The sequence below is a fragment of the Columba livia genome, chromosome 2 (genome assembly GCF_036013475.1).
Source record: "Columba livia isolate bColLiv1 breed racing homer chromosome 2, bColLiv1.pat.W.v2, whole genome shotgun sequence".
In the NCBI taxonomy this organism is placed as follows: domain Eukaryota; kingdom Metazoa; phylum Chordata; class Aves; order Columbiformes; family Columbidae; genus Columba; species Columba livia.
Window position 1 is genome coordinate 2,114,890 of NC_088603.1, and position 18,273 is coordinate 2,133,162.

Genomic DNA, 18,273 nt, shown 5'->3' on the forward strand with positions numbered 1-18,273 from the left:
CCTAAGTGTCTGCTTTGCATATATACGGTTGCATGTAAGGGCAATCTGCCAGTCTTCTTGCACTGTAGGAAAGCTCCTGTCAGAAGAGATACCCACCCTGTTGGTTTTTGCTGGAGGCAGATGTAAATTCTGGTGTAAATTCACATTGCTGACCTGCGCCTGTTCATTCAGAGGCTTGGGCCTCATGTTCTGACATTGTATCACAGTATCACAGTATCACTGTATGTTTGGGATTGGAAGGGACCTCAAAAGATCATCTAGTCCAATCCCCCTGCTGGAGCGGGAACGCCTAGGTGAGGTCGCACAGGAACATGTCCAAGCGGGTTTTGAATGTCTCCAGAGAAGGAGACTCCACAACCTCCCTGGGCAGCCTGGTCCAGTGCTCTGTCACCCTCACTGAGAAGAAGTTTCTTCTCAAATTTAAGCAGAACCTCTTGTGTTCCAGCTTGATCCCATTACCCCTTGTCCTATCATTGTTTGCCACCGAGAAGAGCCTGGCTCCATCCTCATGGCACTCACCCTTTATATATTTATAAACATTGATAAGGTCCCCCCTTAGTCTCCTCTTCTCCAAACTAAAGAGGCCCAGCTCCCTCAGCCTTTCTTCATAAGGGAGATGCTCCACTCCCTTAATCATCTTTGTTGCCCTACGCTGGACCCTCTCCAGCAGTTCCCTGTCCTTCTGGAACTGAGGGGCACAGAACTGGACAGAATATTCCAGATGGGTTCTCACCAGGGTGGAGTAGAGGGGAAGGAGGACCTCTCTCGATCTACTAACCACCCCCCTTCTAATGCCATTGGCCTTCCTGGCCACAAGGGCACAGTGCTGGCTCATGGTCATCCTGTTGTCCACCAGGACCCCCAGGTCCCTTTCCCCTACACTGCTCTCTAATATGTAATTTCCCAACCTATGCTGGAACCTGTGTTTCCTTCTTTTCCATTTGAGCTCAGCAGCAGCCTGTTGGCATCTCGGAGCACTTTTGAAGTGTAGAGCTGTAAGAACACAGTGCTGTGTAAAAATAGGGAGTGGAACAACCTTAAAACTTAGGAAATGGAGGGAAATATGAAGTGATGAGTAAACAAGAGACAGGTGGCAGAATCAGAGCAAGGTCCAGAGAGTAGTCCAATACAGTGCAGAAGTGGTGGTTAGAGGATGCTTAGGGAAAAGGTGAAAGAACAGCAAAAAACCTCCAAAACACTCTCCTAAACATCATGCAGAGACTTCCTAAGGTAATATTTTTATACATTTGGTAATGTACAGAAATAGAATTCTTTTCCAGGAAGTGGTTCTGTGAGCTTTTACACACATGTAGGCTGTGAACATCCACAGTATCCCATGATCAGCTTTCCCCAGTTCAGCTCTAAGAGCAAAGAACCAGTTTCTTCACTTTCCTTTGAGCCCGATTCATGACAGCTTCACTTGATACCCCCTAGTTCTTCTGCTGGAAAGGACTATGGATAGCAGATCCCCATATGTCAACCAATAAAACTTTTTCAGTGAAGTAGCTTAGGATTTACCATGTTGTTACCATAATCATCTCTGGATTGGGCATCAGTGGCGGGGAGACACTTGGGGTAGGTGAAAGAGAACTACAGCAGGAACACAGGAGCAGCAGAAGGGAATCTGCAGCCTTATGTTGGGGACAGAGGTCCTAAAGATGAGGCTGTTGCGTGCGGAATGTGAAGGAAAAAAAAAGAACAATATACCAGATCTATAAAATTATTTTCATGGATTTATGAGTCAGTATTTGTCATGGACCTCACAAGCACACAGAACCATAACACAGGGAGGAACCTAGAGCTCTTCTTATTTGCTTCAGTTCTCTGTTTTTATCTGAGTTTTTTTTCTCTTCCAGGTTGAATTTACCCCTGATCAGATTGAAGGTGAGAAAGATGTGTTTCTCTTCTGTGCACAGTAAATATCATCACTGGGAAGTACTGTCGAGGGCTGGGGTGAACACAGGTGTGGTATTGGATCTCCCTTGGGAAGGGAGTTGGCTCCCATGCATTAATTCATGGCTTTGCTCCTGCTCTGTCCCTCCTCCAAATCCTCTGTTGAGTTGGTCAAGAGAAAAGGGGGAAAGTCATGCACCATGCAGATTAGGTACTTACTTCATTAAAGAAAACATCAGCTCCACTACCAGTGAGGCAAAAACAAAAAAAGAAGAAAACCCAACCCCCTGAAAACCTCAGTCCAAATATATGATCTTTCTTGAAGAAAACCCATTAACAAAATATCAGACTTTCAAGAGAAAGTCTCACGGCTCTGCTTTTGATAACTTTTCCCTGTATTCGATCAGAATTCAATGTGTTACAGTTTTGTCACAGATCTACAGAAATCAGCAAATAGTGACAGCAATGGATTTTTTTTGTTTGTTTCAAAGCAAAACATCATGATTAGTTTCTGAACCCCTTATTTCAGCCCAAGAAACTGATACTGAAACCTCATGCCTGAAGTCCTGGGAACACTACCTCTGCAGCTGTCCCCTTTTTCCTCAACTACCAGCCTGCTTTTTACTTAAAGGGATAATTGATAGATTGAGTCAAACATCTGGCAGAATTCTGCTTCGGTCTTTTAAACACTTTGGAAAACTTGGTAGAGCCTATGAAATAGGGTATCAGAAAATGGGTTAGTTAGAACAGACGGAAAACAAAATCACAGGCTATCCAGTCAGGCTGATTCAGAGAGGAGAGATACAGAAAGAAGAATTTTCTGAACTGGAATCAAGTCCCATACTATCTTAGAGACCAAGGCTTTGCCACAGACTTCCAGCATTACCTTGGCATTTTCAAGCCCCCCTTACTGGCTTTAGTTTCTATTTTCTAACAACAGGTCAAAAGTAACTCATGATTGGAGGCAACTGTTAATTTCTGGGAACCTGCCCCTTTTCCAGTCCCAGAAACCTTAGGAGAGGCAAAATGCTGAGCCATAAACCTTTGAACTATGCCAGCAGCACACAGCAGCTGGGTGTTTCATCAGCTAATGCTTTGCGGATTGGTTAGGACCCACCTAGTTTCCATGCCTAGTTTTCTCTCTCCATGAGTAGAACTAGCTCTAGAGACTATGTCAGAGAATGGAAAAATAAAAGACCTGTTCAGAAAAAAAACAACCAAACAAAAAAAGGATGCTTGTCTGTCCATAAGCCCATTGGAATGCTTAGGAAATGGCAAACTTGGGAGCAATCCTCGTCCTGCCAAGGTCAAGAGGAGATGTTGGCAGTCTCCAGAAAGAGAAGTTGCATCTTCTTTCTTTTCTTCTTATGGCTGCCTTCTGGTCTAGCTGCACTCAACACACACAAAGCTGGGAATCCAAGACTAGCGAAATAGGACGTCCTTGAAATATCCAAGGGAAAGCAATGGGGCAGGAAGCAGATATCATCTCTGTGAGAAAGGCTATGAGAACTCCACGTCAACTACAACAGCATGACAGTTATACTATGTGATAGCTCTGGGAGAAATGCTAAATCCACTAAAGGTTAAACTCACATTTGGTTCACAGGTTGTTGGAAGGAGGCCCTAATGGCCTGAACATCACCCGGGGACTAAGCAGAAAAGTACTGCTGATCAGTCAGCTCCTCAGTTCCTCTCCTCCTGCCCTCTTCTGTTTTGTTTTTTTCATTTTTTTCTCTCCTCTCCTCTCCTCTCCTCTCCTCTCCTCTCCTCTCCTCTCCTCTCCTCTCCTCTCCTCTCCTCTCCTCTCCTCTCCTCTCCTCTCCTCTCCTCTCCTCTCCTCTCCTTTTCCCCTTCCCTTCCCTTCCCTTCCCTTCCCTTCCCTTCCCTTCCCTTCCCTTCCCTTCCCTTCCCTTCCCTTCCCTTCCCTTCCCTTCCCTTCCCTTCCCTTCCCTTCCCTTCCCTTCCCTTCCCTTCCCTTCCCTTCCCTTCCCTTCCCTTCCCTTCCCTTCCCTTCCCTTCCCTTTCTCCATTAGATGTTACAGATATAGAATTATGTCTACAGCACAGTCCATTGTTGTCCCTGGATTGTTCCTGGCCTGTCCTCTGTACTAGTTTGCACATGTCAAAACCTTGCTGAGAAATCTGTCACCAGTTTAAGACAGTGGACAATCAGTATTCCAGTGCCTGAGACTGTTTTATTTTGTATTAAAAGCACAGGTTAGGAAGCAAACACCACTTGTTATACTGACTGTTGGCATGACTTGTGAGTTGGGACTCACAGGAGCTCTAGATTAATATGTTAATTTTGTTTTGTTTTCCCTTTCCCATTCTCTCCTCTCTCTCTCAGGCTTTACATATTGCCAGCCCTCCCTTTCTTCTGGATTTCAGTTGCACTTGTTTTGTTCTGGGATCATTTTCAGCTCTGTGCTGTGCTGTTAATTTTGTCAAATTTCCTCTTTCAGGGAGTCATCAGGTGGTCAAGGTCACCTGTCATACCTTTGTATGTGGGCTTTGTTTTTAACTATAGCTTTAATGTATAATAATAATCTCTCTTTCTACTGACCAGATGAGGACGTAGGTGTCTCAGTGAGACTAGATGCTTCCCAACATGTCAACAGACACTAGATCAATAACAAGTCCATACTATGTGTTTGATGTTACAGACTGTTAGTCTCTCAACATTGACCCAACTGATATTTTTTGGCAGCTGATTCTGAATTGAGGTGGTGGAGGAGGAAGAGGCAGTACAGCAGCTCAAGGGCTTTTCCAGTCCTATCTTCTAGGATACTCTAAAGCTCTTCCTTTTGCTAATGCAATTACTTCATTGCACCAGACTTACTTCCCTGCAAGGATTCATTATTATGTTAATCCCCAAAATGTTCCTTTCAGAAAAAGAATGGTTTGTGGGTGAAGCCGTGTGTAACACTCTATCTTCACATGTCCTCCAGCCTCAACTGTGAGAGAAATTCATTGGTTGTGGCAATGTGTATTTATAAAACTGGATTCCTGGTACCTTCAGCCCCTTAAATTGCTGAAAAGGGAAGAATATGAGTTATTCAAGATGAGAAGATAGGCAGCAATTAGGCATTTGAAAATATAGAGTGCTCCTGCCAGTGGTTTAATGGCTAGCTGGAGGACAAAGAAGACCATAGCCATGCTGATTTCATTGCTTTGATGGAAACTTACATTAAGCCAGAATATGCAAATACAAATGAAAAAAAGACTGCTTCTGTATATTGACAAAATGGGGTTTCCAAACCCACAGGGCAATGTGCTGGTGAGAGGCGGTTACATCTGACTTTAATTTTATATATATTTGAAAAAAAACAAAACAAAACACCAACAAATGAGCACTGACAGTAACTATGATAAATTGTAAAGCTTTAAGGTCCAAAGCAGACGGTGCTCAAGCAATTGGCCTCAGGGAGTAGGTAAGCTGCAGGCAGATGAGCTCAGGGAGGTGTGTGTATAATACTCATCTACTTCAGCTGCTGAGACCCCCAGGAAAGGACAGAGCTGGGAGTAGAGCTCTGACCCCCTTCCACTCTCAGCAAGGATCCGTGAAAATCCACTATTGCCCTCTGCTGGAGTGAGGGCGGCCAATGGGACCTGGGCTCTGGCTGGTGACAAACATACAAGAGAAAAATGGAGGGAGAGAAAGAAAGAAGAAACAAAGAGGAGAATGCAAAGAAGAAAACAAGAGGAGAGTTAATTAGTCCAAAATGAGAAACTACATCACTGTTTGGAAGTGTTAGATGAGGAATGAAATGAGTAAGATACAAGTGGAATGATAAAAATTAAAAGGTAGGGAGAAAGAAGGACAGGCAAACACAACAACATGGGAAGAAGGAAGGAGAGAGGAAAATAAACAAAGGAGAAAAAGAATAAAGATGGAGGGGGAATAATGAAGAGGACAAGGAACTGAGAAGGGAAAGATGGAGAAAATCTGGCATGCAGAATGCATGGCTGAATGGTTGAATGAGTCAGGATCTAGGCAGAACGATATAGCCTTTCTGTGTTTGGAGAGCAGGAGAGAAACACATACAGAAGAGTAACAGCAGGGCAAGGGTCAGATTCACAGCTTTAAAGCCAAAGGGATATTTGTGATCACTTATAGACATTGCTCTTTGTAGTGTGTTCAGTAAAGGATAACAACCTATTACGGTTACTTGTGTCCAGAGATGCTCCTCTGTCTCTGCAACTCAAGGATAGAGATGTAACCTGAGTAACTACCATCTGGGGAAGTCTCCCCTGGGATCCTGCACTGACTCCATTAATTAGTGGTAGAACAGGGACCTTCTTCCATGGGAATGTCAAAATACTGCTTGCAGTGGTAAGCGACTCCCTATTTGGCCAGAAGTAAAGAGAAGATGTGAGGATATGTTCAAGAGGATGTAGTGGAGGAGAGCTGGTTGTCTTGCAAGGGAGGTGTCTCTGCATGGGTGCACAGGGGAGAGCAGGCAGATGTGAGACCACTGGAGGGAATGACTGCATCTCCATACATTGGATCTGGCCCGGCATCGGTAGATGATGGCATACCAAACCTGACTTCTTACAGTGCAATTGGACTAGGTGGTAGAAAAAAGAAAAATCAGAGGATTCTTCTAGTTCTGTTCCTGTTAAATACAACAGTTGATCAGTTATAGGGTTTTCCATTTACCTTCACCCTCCCCCACCAATAGACTGTTGTGTGATAATTCCAGTAGGTTATCATGTTATATCTTGTTACCTGCTAATAGAAGTGCTGCTTTAGCTCAGTGGGCTGCATCAGTGCTCTCTAAGTGTATAACACTGAATAGGATATCCAGTTAGCTAATGAGCAGAATTGCTGTTGAATTCTGTGCCATCCTGAGTGCTCCTGATGAGCTGGAAAGCTCTCAAGGCCAACCATTTCTATAAGGTTTTCTGCACTTCCCAATATTAGCTGAGACGGAAATACCATGAGAAGAGCATTTTGACCTCTCTGATTCCATTCCCTGATTGAAATGGAAAATGCAGGGGAGGAGGAACACAAACATTGCAGATAACAGCAACAATAAAGCTCATCAGACTTGTTCCCAAACTGAAAAATAAAGGGGTCAGGCAGAGTTAGTTAGGGGGAAGGATTAGTCTTCCTTTGACTTTATCTGAAGGAGCATGGAATGCATTTCTTTTTATCTTTTTGTCTTCCAGAATTTAAGGAAGCGTTCTCACTCTTCGACCGGACTCCTAAATCTGAGATGAAAATCACATATGCACAATGTGGAGATGTCTTGAGAGCTCTGGGCCAAAATCCAACCCAGGCTGAGGTCATGAAAGTTCTTGGCAGACCCAAACCAGAAGGTTGGTGTCCTCCTCTGTGTTTGTTTTGAAAAAGATCACTCCAAGAATTAGTTGCGAAGCAGATGAGGTCTCCATTTTCTGATGGAAAGATTAATTTTGAAATAACAAAATATATGGAACAGCCTCTGCAAGTCACTAGCAGAAAAGTAAACAGGGAAAAAAATTATCTTGCAGTCAATATAATTGTCACAAATTTAGGACAATGTATTAATTTAATGTCCTCGTGCGTCAGTGTGTTTTACAATTACAAGTTTTGTCTGTATAAATTGCATTGATGACAGACATTCACTTGTGTTTACTAAAAACACAGACATTTTGAAGACATCCAAAGAAGCAAAGGTACAGACTGATCGTGAGGACACAACTTGTTCCACAAAAGTATGTGTTAGAAGGTCTGTAATGATTCCAGTAATATCTCACTTCAACATCCACCATAATCCAGATAACTCTTCAGAACAAAGGAAATCTCCCTCAGACCATATCCACATTCAGGCATTTTCTAGATCAGTTCTCTGTCCTTTCCTTCTGCTGAGGTGGAACAGACAATTAGGTCCTCACCCAACAGCTATGGTATGTCACGATATAGCAGTGACACAGTGGCAGGTCGTACAAGGAGTTGTATGGAAACAAAATGTCCTCTGATGCTCTTGAAAGGCAGAGAATCAGGAAAATGAGATACACAGTCCTGGTCCCGCCTATTTGCTTTAAATCTTCTCTCCCAGTATGATTTTATACAGCTGTGTTACCGGGCTGCAAAACAAAGCTGATTTTGGGTTGGGAATGAGCTTCTCTTACTCTCTTCTGTTTAGTTTCATACTTTTATGCTGCGTGAAATGGTCTTGGGAGACTTTTCTTGGGAGGATTTTCTTTCCTTGATGTTTGCATATGTCAGATACTTGGACACATCTGTCTGTCTATCTATCCATCTATCTATCTATCTATCTATCTATCTATCTATCTATCTATCTATCTATCTAAAACTCATATTCTTCTCTTTGCCAGACCTCCTTCCTACACTATCCATTTGTCCAATTGTACTTATGATATTCCTACACACTTTTCTTCCATTTAGCTGGCATTTATTGCCACAGTTTTTCTACCCATACAACCTACCCATGGTGAATGCCCCATGATTAGTCCTCAGCTCTCCCAGAATCCACCAAACCTTTCATTTCCATCTGTGTCCTTGTAGACATGAACTCCAAGATGATTGACTTTGAGACCTTCCTACCCATGCTCCAGCATATTGCCAAGACGAAAGACACAGGCACCTACGAGGACTTTGTGGAGGGTCTGCGTGTGTTTGACAAGGAGGGAAATGGAACAGTGATGGGGGCTGAACTCCGTCATGTTTTGGCTACGCTAGGTAAGGTGAACCTTTCTTCATGCAGTTTCATCACTGAGATCTTTCCTATATAACTTGTACAATACTGGGTAACCTTTATGGAGAAAATGACTGAGCAAGACTTCAGCCATCACATTGTCCTCAGTTATAATGACCAAAAATGGTTCTTTAATAATGAAGCTGAAAATCATGGACCTATATCTCAAATATTTGTCTTTCTTTCTTTCCTTCCTTTCTTCCTTCCTTCCTTCCTTCCTCCCTCCCTCTCTCCCAACTTCCTTCCTTCCTCTAGTATTTCATTTTTCAAAAAAATATTACATTTCTATCATAATAAAATTATTCAAACATTGGAAACCCCATCGATTTCTTCAATATTTTCCTCATTTTTTTCTGCACTTTCAAGAAGAGTTCTAAGATTAAGCACTTTTTAATCAGGTGTCATGTTTAACATTGTCATGTTTAACTCTGAAATGGAAAGCTCCTGTTTTTAAAATAGGGATCAATATTTCTCTGTCCTGTCAAATTTTGACTTCAGAAGTTCAGTTTTTCACAGAGAGTGATGACAACAGAATGAGTGAAGGACAGAAAATTTGGCTGTAACTTAATGACAGGTTTCCAATTTGGATTAGAAGGCACTGACATGTTGTCAGCTGAATCCACTAAGCATTTCTCAAGATCACCCTTTTCTACTAGTGTTTTTGTACTATTTTCAGAAAGGATGAGCCTTTGCAAAAGAGCTTTGATTTGGAGAAAGGATTCCAATGGTGGGGTTTGACCTGGGTTGTCAATTCAAAAAGCCAACCCTTTTCTGCCCAGGAGTTTTCATTCCGTGACATATCCATCTCTGGTAATGACACAGGGAATAAGAAAAGAAAGCAATGCTACTTTCTTTTTTTATCACTGATGATATGGGATTAGTTTGGGATCAAATTGAGTGATGACAAAAAACCCCACAGTCAGGACTGATGCCCTATCTAAACTTACCTGGGACAAAGAAACCACGCTGGGCAGTTTTGTGAGTTTTTCAGTACTACAAGAAATACTTCTGTACTTACCCTTCTATTTCCAGTGACTCACAACAACGTGGAAATTTCTAATTTTCCAGCACTGATAGGAAGCATTTTAATCTTCAGAATTAACGATCCTGTTTAGATTGGCATCGCTAAATATTGGTCACATCCAAATATTCTTTAAATTAGCATGCTTTTCTGTTCCGTTTTCAATAAATTGGTTGAATTTTCACATGTTCACATCAACTGAAGTCTTGTTTTCATGTACCAGGACTCAGGGATGGAAAACCAGAACAGTATGAGTAGCAGGGCACACTCAATGCACTTTATTTTTATTTTATTTACTTTTATTTTATTTTATTTGCTTTTATTTTATTTTATTTACTTTTATTTTATTTACTTTTATTTTATTTTATTTTATTTTATTTTATTTCATTTTATTTCATTTTATTTCATTTTATTTACTTTTATTTTATTTTATTTTGTTTTGTTTTATATTTTCTATTATTTCAGCTGAAATCAACCTCAAATTTCTCATTTACTTTTCAGGGACTCATTTGATCTTATCCTAAAATCAGTACCTAATATTAGAATAAGGGAAGGGATCAGGTTGATCTCTGCTGAAGCAGAATGAAGCCTTGCGGGCAAATAGGCACCTAATATTTAGAAAATGAAATTGAGTGAATAACTGATCCAAATCAGAGATCCTATGTTTGACCTTGGAATCTTGCTGAACCTCAAACTCAGAGGCAAATTAGATGGTGACTCTACGGAGAGTTTGCATAGTGAGGGCTTGGTTAAAAAGTGACTGAAACCTTCAGAATTTGGCACTTAGAGAAAGTTTATTCTTAGAAGAATGAGTATGTGAACATGATGTCATGTGGGTTTCCTTATTTATTCTGTCTTTTTGGTTTCCAGATCAAATTTGCTCAGCTTGTAAGTACAAAATTAGCTTTCCTAGCAGTCAGCACCACAAATTAAAGTGAAGAGAAAACCTCCACCCCTTCTCTCTCACTTTCTTCTTTATTCTTTGAACTGTGCTCTGTAAATTCTTTAAAAAGGGCCCAAGTACTGAAGAGGCATTTTGCTTTCCACCCAGGTGAGAGGTTGACTGAAGAGGAAGTTGACAAGCTAATGGCTGGTCAAGAAGATGCCAATGGCTGTATCAACTACGAAGGTAGGTATGACCACTCCGGTCTGAGCCGTGGCCATATGCTTGAAGGCTTTGTTACAATTATCCTGAGAAATTTCAAACCTGTGGAAGATCTGACTTCCAAAGATCAGGATGTGTGCTTTTCCAAATTTTAGACCAATTCAGTTTCTATAATTCACCTGATGCACTCTGTCTATTGAAGCTTACTTGTATTTTCCATAGTTGAATGGCTGTGGCCCTCTCAGGACGAGGGGCTATATATTATTATTTTCTTTACCTTTAAAAAAAAAAAAAAAAAATTGCATTATTTTTTCTACCTGCTCCCACAGTTCCTTGTCGTTTTAAAAAATGATACACATTCCTTTTGAGACTTCTTTAAAAAAAAATGGCTAAGTTTTCGTTCAAAAGCCCAGTAAAAAATGTTATCCTTAGCATCCTGTTTGATGTCTTAAGACTCCTACAAGACCTTCCAAAGACCTCCGATTTCATTGCTCATGAACACGTGGATCGTGGTTTTCTTCTGTGTCTTGCAAGCCTACATGCTTCAAACCTTTCAATAAAGCAACAATATTTTAGTAGGGATCATGAACATGTTTTTTTGTACACAGCTGAGTCCTTCAGGTTGACTGGTGGCTGACCATTGATCATCTTGGTGATTTAGCTCATCTGTCGTATTATCTGAGCCTTTTATGAGTATTTGGGTTGGTGATCTCCTTCTATTTAAAAATACTAGTGGTCTGAGCTCAGGGAAACATTTCTTATGAGCGTTTTGTTGCTAGAAATCTGTAGATTTAGCCTATCTAAATGACTCATGAACTTATGCTGAATTCAGAGAAATTCAGAGCGTGGGGAGATAACTGGGAAGGAAAAAAATATTTCCTCACTTCAAAATGTGTTTTTCCTCTTCCTTTTGAATTTCAAAATTGTACAAAATGAGTGTGTGGGGTGTTTTATTTGGTTTTGTTATTTTAATGGAGAAAAACTGAACTCTAAATTTTTTGAAACAAAAGCTTAATTTGACTTTAAAATACCTTGTTTTTTTACTAAACCTGCCTTCACTGTAGAGATAAGGTCACCATACTGGACCTAGTGACCTGCTGTGGAATCTGGAGGTTAACTCAAGTCATCTTCAGTGTCCCCTGCCTTAGTACAAATGTGATGAATTCTTGAAAGCCTTGCGAGATGAGGACCCCTAGTTTCTCATGGCTGTATACTTAGGAAAGCCAGTTCCATATGGCTGCCAGGGGTAAGGGATTAAGCAAACTATAGATTGACTGATGTAAGCTTTCGTTTCCACTGGCTACCTAGACTGCTGGCTACACTGCACTGTATATATATGTTATCATAAAGACTTACAAAGAGTTTAACACCCAGTATCTTGAGTCTTATTTACAAAATGGCGTAGTCTTCATTGCATCAGAGGAAGGAAGAAGAGTGAATTTAAATAAAAAAACAGGCTGAGATACCCAGGCCATTATTGAGTTCAATGAAAGGATGTTGATAAATGACCCTTCTCTTTCTCTTGTTTCCAGCTTTTGTGAAGCATATCATGGCTAACTGAACACCAGGTGAGTCTCTTCTGTCCTCCTTGCATATCCTATTGTTGTGGTTTTGGCATCTAAGATAGGCTTGAACAATCTATAAGTGACTAATCAAAGAGACTGAATATTTTCAGGATGCTGTACAAGCAAGTAGAACAAGAAGGAGTGAAATGTTTTCTTCATCCTTTCAAGTGCACAGAAAATCAGTGACCTTTCTGCAATTGTCTGGTAAATCTGGACGTATTTATTTTAGAAGTCCAATGTAATATATCCTAAAAGGACTTGATTTCCAAAGAGTAAGAGGTCATTCCTTTATGATTGACTGGAAACTTCAAAGGATGCACATTTTTCATGTCCACTTACAAGTCTCTGCTCCTAGACTTCTCCTAAAAATGCGAGGAGATAGAAATGAGATGACTAGAGAAAAACTGGGCAAAAAGTACATGGAAAAGTAGATAAAAAGGAGTAATGAACGCTGATGTCACTGAACCTACGCTTGGATGGTAATTACTTGACTTCCATAAATCTGGCTCCTAAAATCTCCTGCAAATGGGTTGGTTTTCCAGAAAAACACAAGAGCTTTGTCCAGCACAACTTCTGGCTTTATTCAGTAGTGTTGTCCAAACCACAGCACCATTAAGGGTATCTCTGTCCCACCATTGCAAATGAGCTGAACTCCATTTCCAGTATTTCCTGGTCATCATTTATGTTTGTATTCCTGGAAAAGGCAGCCACTGTTTTCAACTGGCATCCACCATCATTTATCTCCGTTCATGTCTTGCTGAAGATCTGACCTGAGAGTTAACCAACTCCATCTATTCTGCAAAGTATCTGATAGACTGGGAAACAGAGTGGCTTCCTTCAGATCGGTTCTGATTCTTTTGCTTTTAATTTGTTTGGGTTTTCTTTCTTCTCCTTTGGTTTATTTTTCTACTCTGTCCTGACCAGGTCTGGCTTTGTTTTGGTTTTGGAGTTGACATTATCCCAGCCTACCAGGACCTGTCTGCTGTATGGTGACTTTTGATTGTGTTCACTGGCACCCCAGGGAGAGAATTAAGCAGGAATCACATCCAGGTCTTTGGGACTTCTGTCCCAAGACATAACTGACCAAAATGTAAACCAGCTAAAAAAGATGACTGACTGCTTTTTTCTTAATGTGGTCCAGATTTCTTTCTTAAAGGCATTTATCTTCTCCGAACACGCACTCAGTTTTCCAGCACCAGCTCTCAGTTTTTAGTTCCAAAGATCTGGACTGGCCCACAGCCATAGTGGGTAATCCAGCAGTTAGGGTGATCCTTACATGTTGTTTAGAGATGTTTTCAATCCTTAATCCCATCTTAAATCCACTATCATGGGAAATTCCTATTCTAATGCCAAAGGTCTTTCTAGTTACCTAACGAAATGCCAGCCACCAAGGAAGACAAACAAGCATTGGTAAAGCTGGCAGAGGGCTGGGAGATGTAGCATAGGGGCCAGCAAGAGTATCTTTGCTTATGATGGATTTGGAAAGGGAGCTGATTGTTCCTGACTCACAGTGCCACTGATTTGCCAATGAGCCGTGATGGTCGTCATTTGGGGGTGGTATCTTCCACTCCCTGCTGTGTTGCTGTTGGCATCTTTAGGGAAAGACAATTGTGGTCATTACCCTTTAAAGGGTGATGGCCCTTTGCCATAGAGGATATAACAAAAGAATCCCAAAACATTGGATTTGAACTCAGTGGGAATCTGGATTTGAATTAAAAAATAAAGTGATGGCTCATGTTTCTTGGCCATTCCTATATGCTGGAGGAAAGCTAGATCTGTATCCCAACATAAGAACTGAACTGTGTCTTTCCCTTTCACTTTCCCTTCCTTTATTTTCTGAGTATAGTTGTTGTGACTACTCTGTATTGACTTTTCTTATATATAGCCTCTCCACTAGCTTGTCCCCCGGTGTTGTGTACTATTTATAACACAAAGTAATCAATTAGATCTTCAATTAGTGACTCTTCCAGGTGTTTTTTTTTTTGTCTCCGCTGCCCCCCAGGTCAAGTGCTCTGCAGAATTATAACCAACTGTTCTTCCTTCACAGTAGACATTGCTGTAGAAAACACTCCCAGTTTGGCTACACATCTACTCCTTGCACTATTCACCGGGAAACACATGGACATCAGGAGACATTAAGCTTTCTCACATAGCTAGAAAGTGCCGTACCTTACTTGTGGTCAACCTTATCTCATGGCCTATCTCTTGGGTGCATATCCATTCATGGGAGCTGATCAAACAGCCCAAAATGCCGGGATGGAACACTTTTGGGATCAAGCTGAATGTTGTCTGAATTGTTCAGATACCTATTTCTTTACTATAAATCTCGTGTTACAAAACTACGTTGTCTAACTTTAATAATGTAAGCTCAAGTAGTAGAACAGTACAGCTGGAGGGGTTGTCCATAGTATGTACATGAGGCTCAATTCAGTGTTCCACATGTAGGTTCTTGGTGTTGTTTGAGATGCTCCACATGTGTCAGATATTCATGAACTCACAGATGGGTTTCAGAGCCCATGGTAGACTTGTGGCAGCTGGCAGCCAAGCAGGCTCTAGGTATTGAGGTGTGGGGAAGTGAATTCAGCCCTTTGGCTTGAGGTTAAGTGAAATCCTAGAACATGCCATCAGTGTCTGACCAGATGACATAGTCATCCTTGGCTCACATTATATCAAAGTGACTACAGGTAGGTGTCTACATGAAAGTGGGGTGTCTCTGTTTCCAAACCTAAAGGAGGTCCAGTTAGAAGGAACATGACGAGTGATTTACTTCATCTGAAGAAGGGACACAGATGCAGGGAGTCCAGCTGCCAATGCTGAGATGGACAAATCTCCCGTGTACACTATGTCATATTTGACATCTGTATGGGAATGTTCTGAAGACCTGGGGGATCTCAAATTGCATCAGATGTTTATGGGTTGGGAACTGAATCCTGCTTGAAATCTAGACATTAGCTGGAGAGAACCCCCTGTGCTCACATGTTGCTGATGGGAGACTGATTGCAGAAAATAACAGAAGTAGGAGAAACTGTCTACTGACAAGGAACTAGTCTGTTTTTCTGAAAAGCTGAGTCTTTACCATGGCTTTTCATCTGTCATGGCTATGATGCCTCTCCATATCACTGCTTCCCATGTTTTGTCCATCATTTACACTTTGAGTGTAAGATTGTGGGACTGGGACAGACTAAGGATATTTTGTCGTGTTGGGCGATTGCTCTTTGATGTCAATTGGCATCTACATAGTACAGAGACACTCAGCTGCAGCCCTCACTGCCAATAAGCTGTGTACAGATACATTAGGACAACTGAGGCTGATTCCTGGTGGCATTGTGGACAACTGAGGCTGATTCCTGGTGGCATTGTTTGTTTTTTCTTTCTTCCTCTAATGATTAAAAATAACTTTATTTTTCAGGACAAGATAAGCGCTGCGAACCCCAGATGCTGGCCTTGGATTTCACTGTAATGGAATGTCTTCTCATTTTTCAGCCCAGATTCCCATTACAGAGCTACAAAATGTGCTGTCCCTGAAGATATGTGGAGAAATGGTTTTTTGTTTGTTTTGCCTTGTTCCTTCATGAGAAGAGGGTGGCCTCTGTGGAGATTCAATACACACAGGAAACTGAAGAAGCTGGAATCTGAACTATGAGTACCTGGGCATTGCCTTTTTTTTCCTTTTAATACAGAATGTAAACAAGCAATATGAAATTATTAAGAGAGAGGGGAAAAAAAGGAAGTAATTTTTTTCATGACTAATTCAATCAAAAATATATTTGTCATTTAGCTGTATCCTTCCCTCCCTTCTTCCTTCCAAAACAACTGGACCTTTCTCTTTGTGTTTATTACATTTGTAAAAAAACAGCTATAAGAGAGTAAGGGAGAAAAGAAACTAAATGAGTTGTATAAATCTCACGTATGCAAGGAATACTCTTAGTCTTTAGAGGAAAACAGTAAAAGTAAAATGCCTGGCAATCAGCAACAAACACAACCTTGTTCACATGTTTCTCAGATTTGGAAGATACAACCCCTAACATTTAAGATGAAAAAGAAAAAAACAAGGCAAAACAGAAGTGTACACAATGTTTGCCAAAATGCCTCTCTTCTCCACAAGGATTACTTCCCACTCCAACAGTTTGAACTATGAAACAAGAAAAATGTCTTTCCCAATGCAAACTGGAAATTGTTCTGATATATGTATCTTGGTCCTGTAGCTTTTTGCAGTAAAACATGGGATTCTTTGTCACCTGGTTTTATCATTGTTTCTGTGTCTGTGTGAGGGAAGGGGAAATGAGAAATAAATGATGGGAAAAACCTCAGTAGAGGCAAAGGAAAGCTGAGAAGCATGAAAAAGCACATGGGGTAAGCTGGCTTATTTTCTGGGGAATAATAATTTTAAGAGTAAAGAAAATAGAAAAAAAAAAAAAGATATCTTTTGGAGGTGGAAAAGGGAGAAGTTAGAGGCTGGTACACTTTATTAGGCAATACCAAAAATCTGAATATGTAACACTCCATTTAAGCAAGAGGCATTATTAAAACAAACAACTAGGAAACTCAGTAGAGGAAAGATAATCAGTGGAACATTGGAATACTGGGTTACAAACTGCACAGCAATGACTGAATAGGTCTTCCCCACAGAGAAGATTTGCTGTGAACAAGAGAACACAAACTATCAAATTACATGAATATATGAGCCATAACAGAATGAACCATTGAACAGCCATAATAGAAAATCAGCAGCTAGAGAGCTAATGAAGTATCAGGCTGATGGCAATAACAATAAAATGCTAAAGGAAATTCAAAAAGCTAGTGCAAAAGGAGGAGTAGAAACATGCTAATAACGACAAGAATGTCTTATATCCAGCCTGGGTTAACTTTACACAAAGATGCAAGTAAGAAGCAAAAGAATATCATCATCATGAATCACTGGTTTTGAAGAAACCACCATCTGAAGCAGCGGTCCTGAACAGAGCTGCGTGTTAAAGAGGCCATTGATAAGGCCATGAGATTAACAACTAGGTCTGCTCTAGTGCTTCAGAGATGGACACGAGAGATAGTGACCGGTGGTCCATCTCCTCCTCACAGCTCTCTTTGTGGTCATCCACTTCCATTTGCAGCATTGGCTCCTGTGTTTTCCTAGGGCCTACTTTGTCTTGGCCAAGCAACATTTCATAGGTACCTTGCCTTCACTGTCTTGTAAATCCATATTTAGACTCTAATGATAACTTAATATTGTTTTGAATCAAAGGTGGACTGTAGTTGGAAAATGCAGCTTTTTCTCCCTTTCCTGGTGGTGCAATCAGTCACTTGGGAATGTCTCCTATCTTCTGTGATACTCTTACAAGGGTATCTCTAGTTTAAAGTCTCCTTGAGCTCTAGGACTCGTACAGCTGAGAGACATTGTGAAGGCAGAGTACAGAAACATTCTGCCAGCAGCAATCATCTGACTGTCTTCTCTTTGCCCTCCATCCCCTGTTACTCTGTCACTAAAACTAATCTTGAACTTCAGCTATTACCATCACACAATGAGCCCTACATGGCCTAGCCTAGGGTCAGATCTATCAAAATCTCCACGAAAATCAAAGCATGGTTATTTGTTCTGACTTAGTACAATAAGGGTAGTAAAACACTGGCTCAGGTTTCCCAAAGAGGTGGTGGATGCCCCATGCCTGGAGACATCCCAGGCCAGGCTTGATGGGGTTCTGAGAAACCTGAGCTGGTGAAGATGTCCCTGCTCATGGCAGGGGGTTGGACTAGATGAGCTTTGATCTTCCAACCTAAACTATTCTATGATTCTTTTCAGAGAGATTTAATTATAACATAAGGTGCATCTCAGGTGGTGGAGAAATCTTAATCTCTCCTCCAGTGGGCCACCAGCTACATTCTTCCTCAACTGCCAAACATAAAGCCACCACCCTGCTGCTACTCAGACTCCTAAATCTTGCAGAATATTTCACCATATGTTCCCCGAACAACATCTGTCCTCATCCACAG

The 18,273-nt window shown here is 41.1% G+C and overlaps 1 protein-coding gene across 1 annotated transcript in view; it reads left to right on the top strand.

Annotated features, from left to right (window-relative positions):
- MYL3 (myosin light chain 3) overlaps window positions 1-16,525 on the top strand; it is a 38,407-nt gene extending 21,882 nt beyond the window's left edge. The window contains exons 2-7 of the mRNA XM_005512121.4: window positions 1,857-1,884; window positions 7,066-7,215; window positions 8,408-8,581; window positions 10,670-10,747; window positions 12,256-12,291; window positions 15,698-16,525. Of these exons, the coding sequence (XP_005512178.1) occupies window positions 1,857-1,884; window positions 7,066-7,215; window positions 8,408-8,581; window positions 10,670-10,747; window positions 12,256-12,284 (459 nt within the window). The 3' untranslated portion in view covers window positions 12,285-12,291; window positions 15,698-16,525. The remainder of the gene's footprint in view (window positions 1-1,856; window positions 1,885-7,065; window positions 7,216-8,407; window positions 8,582-10,669; window positions 10,748-12,255; window positions 12,292-15,697) is intronic.
- Window positions 16,526-18,273: the final 1,748 nt, after the last annotated feature.